The sequence below is a fragment of the Eumetopias jubatus genome, unplaced genomic scaffold (assembly GCF_037043125.1).
Source record: "Eumetopias jubatus isolate StellerSeaLion01/CBP00866 unplaced genomic scaffold, mEumJub1_p1.0 scaffold_6, whole genome shotgun sequence".
Taxonomy (NCBI): Eukaryota; Metazoa; Chordata; class Mammalia; order Carnivora; family Otariidae; genus Eumetopias; species Eumetopias jubatus.
The window spans coordinates 116104396-116117234 of NW_028274812.1; the positions used below are offsets into that span (position 1 = coordinate 116104396).

The following is a 12839-nucleotide window of genomic DNA, read 5'->3' on the forward strand; positions in this document are numbered from 1 at the left end:
TTCAAGAGCAAACAGGCAAGTCACAGAAGAGGGCGCACAAGTAGGCAATAAATACACAGATAACACGTACGATAAAAACATGCTGAACATGACTACCAATCAGGATATGAAGATTAAACAAGCAAAATAAAATGAGATATAGTTTCACATTCATTAGATTGACTTAGAACTTTGAAGTCTGACAGTTCCAGGAGCTGGTGACATTGTGGGGAGATTCGTACTTGTATACACTGCTAGTGATTAAATTGGTACAAACACTTCGGAAGAATACTTTAGTCAGGTCTGGTAATGTTTTTTGTGTGTTTTTTTTAAAGATTTTATTTATTTGACACAGAGAGAGAGAGAGAGAGAGAGAGAGAGCTCAAAAGCAGGGTGGGGGCAGCAGAGGGAGAAGCAAACTCCCTGCTGAGCAAGGAGCCCGATGATCCCAGGACCCTGTGATCATGAACTGAGCCGAAGGCAGCTGCTTAACCAACTGAGCCACCCAGGCGCCTCAAGTCTGGTAATGTTAATGTGAATGCATATCCTAGGAAAACATTCTATGTGGGCATGAGAGACATAAACAAGGATGTTCATTGCAGTGTTGCTGATAACAAAAAGGTGGCTGTTCCATCCACAGAATGGCTAGATGAGCCATGATATAGTCTTAATGGAATATATACTGAAAGAGGTAAAGATCCCAAAGAAAGTCAGGAAATGGAGTCCTGCTTCTTGCTCTGCTTCTGACTGATGACAGGGAGTTTCACAAGTCACTTGTCCCTCTTTGTAGAATGCTCTCCCCAGATAGTCTCGTGGCTCACTCCCTCACCCCCTCCAGGTCCAGGTGCAAATTCCATCTGCTCCGAGAGACTTCCCTGACCCTAGGATCCATACAACCAGCATCTGCACTCCCTGTCACTGCTTTGTCAAGAAACAGAGTGGTCTAAAAGGTGAGGCCAGGGCTGCCTAGGTGGCTCAGTCAGTTAAGTGTCTAACTCTTGGTTTTGGCTCAGGTCACGATCTCAGGATCGTGAGATTGAGCCCCACATTGGGCTCTGTGTTCAGCACAGTCTCCTCCCCACCCCAGCTCTCCCCCTTCCACTTGTGCACACCCTCTCTCTTTCTAGAATAAATAAATCTTCAAAAAAATTTTTAATAAAAATAAATAAATAAATAAGTAAATAAAAGGTGAGGCCAGACTGGGTTCTAATCCCAGATTTACAGCGTGCTTGTTTGTATCATTTTAGGCAAATTAGTTAAACCTTCTGTGACTCAGTTTCCTCCTCTGTAAATGGAGGCAATTGTAGTTTTCACCTCAGGGGGTTACTATGAGGACTGGTTGAGTTAATATGCTGAAGACTTAGAACAGTGCCTGATATAAGGAAGTGCTGGTTAACAGTAAATTACGTGGCAGTTAACCCAAATGAAGGAGGCTGGAATGACATGGATAAATCTCATAAACAGGCTGCTGAATGACAAGGGCAAGTCCCATGTGCATCCTCCTTGAACTCTCCTGATCACGGGCAGTGTGCGTGGTCCAGGCCTTAGTCACACCTACAGGGAGGTTTCCCCATGGGTTCTAGTGCCTCTCCCCTCAGCCTGTCCGAGTCCGTTTTTGACAGTATGGGTTGATCCGATTGAAATGAATGAATTCTGACAAGTCCTTGAATGCCAGAGGATGGAAACACCACTGACTGTCTCAGATGGTGTATTTTAAGAAGTCGCAATAAAGACATGAAGAGGTTGGGAGCAACGGAGCAGGTGAGTGACACAGATACCTGGATAGGGAGAGGATCCCAGAGGCAGGATGTCTCCAAGGGCAGGAGTTCTGTGATTCCCAGACAAGAGAGTGCGGGCTCTCACCCAGCTCCTTTCTGAAGGCTTGTTCTAGGGTCTATTGTGCGACTGAAGCATTAACTGCTACATTCAAAGAGGACTCTGGGCATTAAAAAAGATGTAGGGGGGCCAACAGACACATGAAAAGATGCTCCATGTCACTCATCATCAGGGAAATGCAAATCAAAACCACAAGAAGACAGCACCTCCCACCTGTCAGAATGACTAAAATCAAAAACACAAGAAACAGGGCGCCTGGGTGGCTCAGTTGGTTAAGCGACTGCCTTCGGCTCAGGTCATGATCCTGGAGTCCCGGGATCGAGTCCCGCATCGGGCTCCCTGCTCAGCGGGGAGTCTGCTTCTCCCTCTGACCCTCTTCCCTCTCATGCTCTCTCTCATCCTCTCTCTCTCAAATAAATAAATAAATAAATCTTTAAAAAAAAAAAACACAAGAAACAGCAAGTGTTGGTGAGTGTGTGGGAAAAAGGGAAGCCTCATGTGCTATTGGTGGGAATGCAAACTGGTGCAGCCACTGTGGAAAACAGTATGGAGGTTCCTCAAAACGTTAAAAATAGAATTACCATATGATCCAGCAATTCCGCTATTGGGTATTTACCCAAATAATACAAAAACACTAACTCACAAGGATATATGCACCTCTATGTTTATTGCGGCATTATTTATAATAGCAGCCCAAGTGTCCATTGATAGATGAATGGATAATTACTCAGCCATAAAAAAGAATGAAATCTTGCCATTTGCAACGATGTGGATGGACCTTGAGGGTATCATGTTAAGTGAAATAAGTCAGTCAGAGAAAGACAAATACCATGATTTCACTCCCAGGTGGACTTTAAGAAACAAAACAAATGAACAAGGAAAAAAAGAGACAAACCCCCAAACTGACTCTTAACCATAGAGAACAGGTGGTTGCCAGAGGGGAGATGAGTGGGGGATGGGTGAAACAGGTGAAGGGGATTAACAGCACACTTGTCAGGATAAGCACAGAGTAATGTATAGAATTGTTGAATCGCTATATTGTACACCTGAAATGGATACAACACTCTATGTTAACCATACTGCAATTAAAAAATGTTTTTAAGTGAAAAAAAAAAAGATCTAGAAGGATCTAAGCACAGTGCTTAGAACTGGCTACAGGAGGGAGCGTGGGATTGGGGACAAAGTGGAGGCTTTGAAAAGAAAAACCCTGTATACTTTTGCATTGTTTGAATTTTTTACAGTGAGAAAGAATTTATAACTTGTGAAATACTCAAAGGAAAAAAATGATCTTGCCCATAAGTTACTCGGTGAATGGGCATCACTATTATTTTTTACAATGAAGACAGACTCTCACCCAGCACAGAGGTCCCCAGGCAGGAAGGCAGCCCACTGGTACCCCTTCCTCCCGCACTGCTGCTGGCCCTTTGGCAAGTGTCACTGGCTCTCCCTCCAAAGTACATCCTGAACCCACCGGCTTCTCACTGCCCCTCAAGACCCCGCTACCTGTTATGTTCATCCCTCGCTAGACACACACGCCATAGTCTCCCGCTAGTCTCCTTGTGGCCACCCTTCCCTCTCTAACTCAGTCTGCCCAGCAGCTGAGGTTCCTTAAAAGCCCCAACCAGGTAGTTGGCACACACCAAGCATTGCCATGTGCCAGGCACTGTGATAAACCCGTCTAGCTCAGTTAATGCTTTAACAACACTGGGAATTAGGTCCAGGTGGAATCTCCACTTCACAAGGGCAGAAACGGAGGCACAGAGCATTCAGTAATTTGCCCCAGGTCCACATGGTGAAATGGCAGAGCTGGGATCCAATCCACCCGGAGCACACGCTCTTCAACACCTCGCCACGTCACCCCCGTACAGCCTGCCAGTGCTCCTCAGCTCTCCCAGTGAAGCCAGAGCTGGGTGCTCTGGCTGCGAGGCATCGTGCATGTGCCATCTGACCCCCGCCTGCCTCTCCAGCCTTGGCCCCCACTCCCTGGCTCCCCGGCCGCTCATCCCCCTGGAACACTCTTTCTCCCATCTTCACATCACTCTGGTCTCTGTTTGAATGCCGCCTCCTCCAAAAAGGCTTCCCTGACCACTCCTTCTAAAATAGCCCCCACTTTATTGTCTGCTCCTTTCCTGCTACCATTTTATCCATAGATCTCATGGCGTCCTGAGGTGACATCATCAGTTTACCTGTCTGAATGTTTACTTTCTGTCTCATCTCTCTAGAATGTCTGCTTCACGGGGCGCACGGACTTTGTAAAGTAGCACAGCGAATGAATAAACGCACTCGAGGCAGCCTGTGAGGACGCCGGTCTAGCCCTGCAGTGTGGGACTACCGGGCTTGTGTCCGTTTCCCCTGCCCAGGAGGGCGCTTCTGCCCTCTGGCTCCGAGGTGGGGACCCCATCCTTCTTTCTGGGGCCCCGCACCAGCAGGAAAGAAGGTGAAGTGAGATCTCCCGGATTCCTTCCCGGTTTCTCCCCCTCCGGTTCATCCCCGTAGCTGCAAGGCTTCTACCTCTCCAGCCACCTGGAAGCTGAGCTGACAAACCTACCCCACCAAGGCAGTAAAGATGTGAAGTATTGCCCCACCCAGGGACAATAATATTAATACAGGCACTTTAAAAGAGGAATGACACTTCACCCCAGTGTCCGACTGTGTCATGGCATAACTTCGAAGACCAGGATGTTGGAGGAAAGCTACTGCCTTTCCCTCTCCCAGGCCCTGGTCCACAGAGCATCATAGAAGAGTGTTGAGGGAAAGGGAGAGATGGGTCTACACTCACCCAGTGGGTCAGAGGCTGGGACCCGGCTAACCCCAACCTCAAACGTCCCAGCTGCCTGCCGTCCCGCTCAAACCCTTCTCTTCATTTCCCACCACCCAGCAGGCCTGGCTCTGTTCCCCGAAGCGTCCCCAAGCGATCCTCGGGCTTCACTTTGAGGACTCTCCCCAGAGGCTCCCCCAGGGCACCCAGAACCAAGGCCTTACCCATTTCAATCCCGCAGATGACCAGAGCCGCGACCACCGCACCTGCTGACGTCCCAGCAAAGCGATGGGTGGTTTCCAGCATCCGGGGGGCCAAGTCTCGAAGGGCATCCACGGCCCCGGCCTGGTAGAAGGAGAGAAACCCACTGCCGGAGAAGGAGATGGAATGAGGAGTGTCTGGGTCTCCCTTGAACACCTGTTCTTCCATCTCCTCGGCCCCCCAGTGCTCGCCTCTCGGAAGCTGCTCTCCTGCTGGAGCTCAGGCCGAGCTGCCCTGCCGGCCCCGAGCTGAGAAATGGGCCGTCTCTCCCGTTGGCCGGGACACCCACGGGTGGTGCGCGCAGCCACTGCCTGGGCCTGCCGAGCTCCTCCAGGAGGCAGTGCCAAAGGCTGGTAAAAGGCTTCAGGCCCAGGTCGAGGTGCAGGAGGCACCCCGAATGTGTGAGCAGCGTCTTGGGCCTGCGAGCACCCCCCTGGCTTCATTGCGCGGCTAGATTCATCTCTGGCACAGACTCCTCAGCCCTTGGCCGGTGCCTCGTATGCCTAGCAGCGTCAGCAGCTACCACCCGGACCATCCCAAAGAGGCAGGTACTGCTCAGCCAGCCCTCAGCCCAGGAGGCTTTACACTGAGTTGCAAAAGCTCCACTGATGGTTATCAGGTGCCTCTCTCTCTGACACGCTGTGGCGGCCAGGGAATTATATGCGGGCCTCCCTCCAAGAGGAAGGTGTCCCCTCCCCCACAGGGGCCAGAGCCAGCAGGTTGGTTATGGCTTTTGAGGGGGACACACTCACACCACCCATGCCCCCGACGGCATCACCCCTCCCTGGGCTCTTTCCCCAGGCTCTGTGGGGCGTGTGGGGTGTGTTACACAATTGTTTTTATTTGTTCCTACGTAAGAACTTGGGTGTTTGCTCACATGTTAGGACTGGCCACGGGCAAAATTGCAAAGGAAGAGAAGTCAGGCTTCAGGGCCCCACCCACCACCGCCTCTCCATCTCTCCCCACCCTTTCTCCCCGGCCCTACCCTGACCCACTCACCTGTAGCACCCTCTCACCAAGCCCCAGACTTTCATGTTGTCTCCTAAGTACACGGGAAAAAAATCAGTCTGAGATCTAGATCATTCTAAGTGTTTGGAGCTTCACACTGCACGCTCTTCTAATGATAGATTTGAGATGGCAATATTTAACCCCAAGAATGAACAGCTTGGGAGGCCAGATATGGGGGCATCGGGGTCAGAGGTATGTTGGAGTCCAGAGGGCAAAGGAGGTGGTGCCTGGGGACCCAGGTTGGCTGCTGGTCATGCCCCCGCTGGAGCTGTGCATTGAGGCCCTGGGAAGGAGGCCCCTCCTCAGTCCACAAATTTCTCTGCCTCGGATGTCGCAAAGCTGGCAAGATCACACCTCTCCCCTCCCCCCAAGACCGTACAGTGGCAGGAGCAGAATTAGAATCGAGACACCAAGTCCCCCACTCAGTGCTCAGTCCAGCTCCACGCTCTGTTAGGACATGATGTCAATGCCTCCCCCGACGCAGGGAACTCCCATCCGCTCTTGGTCTCCCTGGTCTACCCTGGAATCCACAATGCGGGCGATGCCCAGGATTCAGTTAGGAGGGAGTTTTCTCTCTTGGGTGGATAGTTCCAGATACAGAATTGCCTCCTCCATCTGGGAAGGGACCTTTTGATTAAATGTGTGTGTAAGAGGGAAAACGTGTGTGTCCGTGTGTGCGCACACGCAGAGAGTGGTATGAGGCTTCCCGCTTCTTTGGAATAAGACCAGCAAACGTGAAATAACCAGAGAACCACACGAGGCAGTCTGTAATTAAGGGCCAACTTGTGCGGGGCTGAGATTCCTGCCAGGAAAGTTAAGATACGAGGCTGAGTAGCGTGGGCTGGAAGCACCAGAGAAGCTAAATAGTGGGGCTGGGGCTTAGGGGATGTGAAGAAGCCGGAAGCTATAAAGATATGGCTGTAAAATGCCTGGCATGTGGTACATCTGTTATTATTAAAGGGTAGCAAGGGTCAAGGCTTCCGGAACAGATCGGTCTGGGAGATAAGGTAGAATGGAAAACGGGGTGGGAAGAGGAAGCTGTGATCCATTGGCGACACGCAAGAGGAGATGGCCGGGGGGCTCAGACCCAGCAGAGAGACCGGGACTGGAGGATGAGGGAAGAGACTAGCACTGTAGCCTTCTAGAGATGTTGGAGGCCAGGCCAGGAAGACGAGCTAATGAAGCCACGGCTGCAGAGACTCCCGTGACCAGGAGACCGGTGGGGTGAGAATGAGTCACTACGGAGGCCTCCGTTCCAGCCTGCGGGTCGGGAGGGGCAGGGCGGCCTTCGGCGGGCTTCGGGAAACTGCAGCCGCGCTGGGAAACTGGGTGGAGGATGAGTTAACTTTGAGACGTGTCTGAGAAGACGAGAAGACGTTGGAGCTGGAGACGGGGGGTGGGAAGGCTCCAGAGGGGGCGCAGAGAGCCCTGCCATTGAGGCAGCCGAGAAGGGTGAGCAGGCAGAGGAGGCTGGCGTGGAGCTATGTTGAAAGACAACCTTGGACAAGTCCTCTCCTTCTAGGTTCACCTCGCTACCCCCAGTCAAATAGGAAGCAAGACCACCTTGCTCTACACAGGCTGCCGGAGCTTGAGAAGGCTGGGGCCCACCATCCTTTCAGGGACGGTGCCTTGTCCGGACGCGGCCTCAGGCATCCCCCCTTCCCGGGCCTGGCTGTTGGATTAAGCTGCAGGCTCCGCGGAGCGCATCTGACGAGGGCCAGTGGGCCGCAGGCCTCGCCTGTCCTGGACCTCGGAGTTGAACAACTAAGAGGGTTCATCTCATTTCCCCTCGTTCCTGGCATTATACTGAAAGCCCTAAGAGCTTCAAGGGGAGGCCATCAAGAAAGGATCTCATTCCAGCATCGCTGCATTTGATTTTTTTTAAGTCAGCTCATAATCCTGTCAGGGACTTTGAACTAAGTTAGCCCTGCCCATGTGATTCATCAGCTCCCAAGGCAGTCACGGGCAAGAAACGGAGACCGCTTACCACGCACGATCCCAACAAGACAACCCAAAACGAATTTACAGAGGAACCCAGAGTTCCCATACGTATAAAATATGTGAAGCTGCCCAGGACACAGCTGTCAGGGAGAAAGACAGCATCTGGATTCTGGGTTAGCTTTTCACTGAGGGCGCACCACCCTCTGCTCAAATCTTGTAAACTGTTTATTTAGTGAAGAAACTGGTTGTTTCTTGAGGTGAGTATGAAGGTCACGGCATCGCCCATGAATAGTCTTGCCAATAATGTTTAACCTGAATCTAATTAAAACTTACTTTCCAGTTCACAGTGAACACAGAGTATGAAGGAAAAAGTGAAGAGTGCTGGGTGGAAATAACCAGACAAAGTGAAACTGTGGGAAGGGCTGGTAGCTCCTGTGGTTGCTACACGGCAGCCATTCCCCATCTACCTGTTCTCTGCCCACACCCCTATAAAGCAGCTGAAAGACCTGACACTTGATTTTCCAGCCCCTCTTGCATCTAGGAGCAATCATAAGATCCAATTGTTGTCAGTGAGAAGCAAGGGGAAATCTGCTGGTGGCTTCTAAGGAATACTTTGCTCTTTGGTAAAAGGAGAAAGGCACATAGGGAGAGCCCCTTTGGCTCCATCCGCCATTCTTCCTGCCTGAGATGATGCCCTGTGAGAACTCGATGTTTGGAGCTGTGACAGTCATCTTGTACCCACTGGGGAAACATGGCGGACACATGGAATGTATTAGTTACCTATTGCTGTGTCACAGATTGGCTATTGATAGAAAGCTCTGATGCCTCGCTACACCGACCCCTCCAAGGGGCTGCTCAGAAGAGGACAGGGTGCTTTCCCCAGAGCGAGATGCAAGAAAGTGAGAGAGAGGAAGAGGGAGAAAGAGAGAGAGAAGAACAAGAAATAGCGTGAACCCAATATGGAAATTGTAGTCTTTTTATAACCTCATCTCAAAAGCGATACCATCCCTTCTGCCATATTCCACTGGCCACACAGGCCAACCTGGGTAAAATGTAGGATGGGTGTGAATACCAGAAGGTAGGAATTGTTAAGGGTCGATTTGGAGACTGGCTACTGCACCGAGGATGGCAAACGAATACGTGATCGACTCTCGGGGTATTCTCCATGTGGTGCAAGTGTTTACACCTTTTTCTAAAAAGTCAGCAATTTTTAAAAATGAGGCTTAGGGAGAGAGGAGGAAATCTGACACAACGGGGGTGGGCACAGAGCTTGCTAGCATCCTGTCATGTTGTCCTTTATACGACCTTGAGAAAATTAATGCAGCCTAAATCATATCTTCTCATGATGAAATAGCTCCCACATACAGTAAAGTACCAAAATAGAACAGCAAACATCCAAGTACCTACCAGACATTTTGAACAACCTTAACATTTCACCACATCTCGGTCAAATATTTGTTTGGCCTTAAAGGAGCAAAACACCACAGATGGAGGGGAAACCTCCTTTGAACCGTTTCCTAATCTTACCTCACACTCTCCTTCCCACGGGAAACCAGGTTCCCAGTTTGGACAGAATCTGTCTCCTCCATGTTTTTACGCTTTTATTACAAGAATATGATTTATAAACAATGTGTAGTGTTGTTTTATACATATTTTTAAATTTCACGTAAGCAAACACATTGATTTATTCTGCGATTCCTTCAGTGTTGTGATACACAAGGCTCTCGTCTTTTCCATTTTGCTGCTTTTGGGTAACCCATTATGGGACCATGTGATAACATCATTCTACTGACGGACATTTTGGTTGTTTCCAACGTTTCACTATAACCAACAATGCCGCAGTGAGCACTCTTATATACATCTCCCTTTGCAGGGCATGGGAATTTTTCAGGTCACAGTGTGGGTGTATCAATTGCATCCACAAAATCTGAATGTTCGGAGGAGACTGAGTGATGATGGGAGAGGCTAATGCCATTGGAAGAAGATTTTGGGGTGCCTCGGTGGCTCAGTTGTTAAGCGTCTGCCTTCAGTTCAGGTCATGATCCCAGGGTCCTGGGATCGAGTCCCGCATCGGGCTCCCTGCTCAGTGGGGAGCCTGCTTCTCCACCGTCCCTCTATTGCTGTCTCTCTCTGTCAAATAAATAAATAAAATCTTTAACCAAAAAAAAAAAAGAAAGAAAGAAAGAAAGAAAGATTTCTATTACAGCAGTTCCCCTATCTGCTGGGAACATGCTCCAAGACCCCCCAGCGGATCCCCGAAACCATGGATAGTACTGAGCCCTATATATGTGATGTTTTTTCCTATACGTACATACCTATGATAAAGTCTAATTTATAAATTAGGCACAGTAAGTAAGAGATTAGCAACCATAATGAATAATAACCCAATTATAACAAAATTCTGTAATAAAAGTTGTGTGAATGTGGTCTCTCTCTCAAAATATCTTACTTTACTGTGCTCAAACTTCCCCTGCTGATGTGAGGTGACAAGATGCCCCCATGATGAGAGGACGGGAGGTGAACGACGCAGGCATGGGACACAGCATGGGGTTACTACCAACTTTCTGACATGACATCAGAAGGAGGATCATCAGCTTCCTGTCCGTGGCTGACCACTGGTAACCGAAACCATGGAAAGCGAGCCGCTGGTTAAGGGGGGACTTCCACACTTACATTTCCAGAGACCGGGGGGTGGGGGGGGCATGCCATGCCAGGGCTGTGAACTACAGGGGTGGTCTCCAGCTGTCTTGTAGCTGGCCCTGGGTGATGAGGCCAGAGGAATGTCACCTCCTGGAATGTCACCACCTGATAGAGGAGGTGGGTCAGAGTCTGGGTTCTGATTGCTTGTTTGCATAGGAAAGGCGTGCTCCCAGCTCTTTGCTCTCTCTAAGAACTGGCTAGCCCTAGGGTGAGGGGTGGGATGGGCGGGCAGTCTTTCCCCGGTGAGGCAAGCCACACAGGCCAGAGCATCCCGAATACACAAAATAAGAAAATATAGTTAACGCAAAGGGCATTTCTTCAATTAGACTATTGCTGTCTATAGTGGTCGCGCCAAGTTATGCTCCCACTGAGAATTTGTAAGAGGTCTAATTGCTTTGCTTCTCTTGCTATTACCAGAATGGAACATGTTGACAATCTGAGTGACAGGAAATGCTATCTCGTTGTTCAACGGATATTTTCCTGGTTATTCGTGAGACTGTGCATATTTCTCCCATCCGTTGGTCAGTCCAGTTTCCTCTTCTCTCAATTGCTTGTTCTTAGCCTTTTCGCTTTGGGGTGGGAGCAGTTGTTTGTCTTTTGTCAAGAATGTGTAGAGGGGCGCCTGGGTGGCTCAGTTGGTCAGGCATCTGCCTTCGGCTCAGGTCATGATCCCAGGGTCCTGGGATCGAGCCCCGCATCGGGCTCCCTGCTCCGCGGGAAGCCTGCTTCTCCCTCAACCACTCCCCCTGCTTGTGTTCCCTCTCTTGCTGTATGTCTCTCTGTGTAAAATAAGTAAATAAAATCTTTTAAAAAAAATGTGTAGATGTTGGTACTAATACGAGCTAATATTAGATGCATAGCAAAAATCCCCTCCCTGTTTGTGCAATGTCTTTTAACTTTTTTATGATGTCTCTATGGTACAGAAGTTTAAAATATATCATTCTTTTTCCTTTATGATTTGTGTTTTTGTGGCCTGAAGTCATAAAAATGCTCTCCCATATAAAATAGAGTCTGGGTTATTTTAAATGGTTTAACCATCAAGCCTAAGCTATCAGTTATGTCTCCCTTGAAAAACTACAGTCTGGTGGGCAGTTTGGCACCGTTTATTTTAAAATAAATACTTGCAGAAATTTATCCTACAGACATACTCACAGGAGTCCCCAGAAATACATGCACAGGATTGTTCAATACCGCAACAATTGTAATAGCAAAAATCCAGAAGTAACCTAAATATCTATCAGTGGAAAGCTAGTTAAATGAATTATGGCATGGTCATATAATGTAATTCTCCTTAGCCATATTAAAGAATCAGGGACATCTGGATATGCTCATCTGGAGAGTTCTCCAAGATATATTGGTAAGTAGGAAAAATGAAAATAAAAAAAACCAAGGATCCAAACAGTATGCTTTCATTTATGTTGAAAAGGTGGGGAAAAAAAGAGAGAGATTCTCTCTGTGTGCGCTGGTAAAATTCCAGAACTAAAACTACTGAGGGTGGGTTACTTCTGAGGAGGGGGACCAGAGAGGGTTGGGGGCGGCGGGGGGGGTGGGGTGGGGAGGAAACCCAGGGTTCACTGCCCTTCTTGTGTTTTGCTTTCACTGTTATTTCCTTGACTGTAAACAAAGAAGATTCGCTGGGGCCGGTCCCGCCTTGCCATAAGTTGCTATTTGTTTTGGCATTTGAAATATTCTGAGGTGAAGAGGGCCTTTCGTGGCCATAGCTGAGAAGAAATGGAATGATTAGAAGTGGGGCAGGAGACGGGGCATCAGCGGGCCAGTTTCATTACCTGTTTTCTGTAGCTGGGTCAGAAGGGCCGCGCTTCCTGCAGCACGCCCGCCCGGGCGATGCGATTCAGACTCGCCATTGTCTGGGGGACTGGGGAGCTGTCTGCGGAACAAGGGAGGGGGGACCTGAGAGAGGTGGGGGATGGGGACCTGTCTGTGGAACGGGAGGGGGAGGGGGCGGAGGAAAGACAATGGAAGGTGGCGGCAGGTCTGAGGCTAGAGGAGCCGCCCAGGGCCCTGCGGTCCCAAGACCAGCTGACTGAGTCCCCAGGTCTGAGCCCGCCGCAGGCTCCGAGTCTCCTTGGCGCTGTCTGGCTGCGGGGTAAGAAGAGGCTCTGCACCCTCGTGCCCAGGGGAGGAGGAGAGCCCCCACCTCCAAGTTGCCGGCAGGGAATCCTCGGGAGAAGAAGAAAAGCCAGGCGCAAAGTAGGAAGTCGCTCATCCTCCAAGTGAGAATTAAAGGCACTTGAGTTTACCCTCCTTGAGATTTAAGAAGGGAAAGGCATTGGGCGGGGGGGGGGGGGGGGGGGGGGGCGGTGTCACAGAACAAAGACAGAAAGTGCTGCCGGGG

At 49.8% G+C, this 12839-nt stretch overlaps 1 protein-coding gene across 2 annotated transcripts in view; it reads right to left on the reverse strand.

Moving 5' to 3' along the window:
* The window catches only part of PNPLA1 (patatin like domain 1, omega-hydroxyceramide transacylase), a 41821-nt gene extending 36819 nt beyond the window's left edge, over window positions 1-5002 (reverse strand). For both annotated transcript variants that reach the window (XM_088024368.1, XM_088024369.1), the window contains exon 1: window positions 4798-5002. In XM_088024368.1, coding sequence (XP_087880494.1) covers window positions 4798-5002 — 205 coding nt within the window. The remainder of the gene's footprint in view (window positions 1-4797) is intronic.
* Between the last annotated feature and the right edge of the window lie 7837 nt (window positions 5003-12839).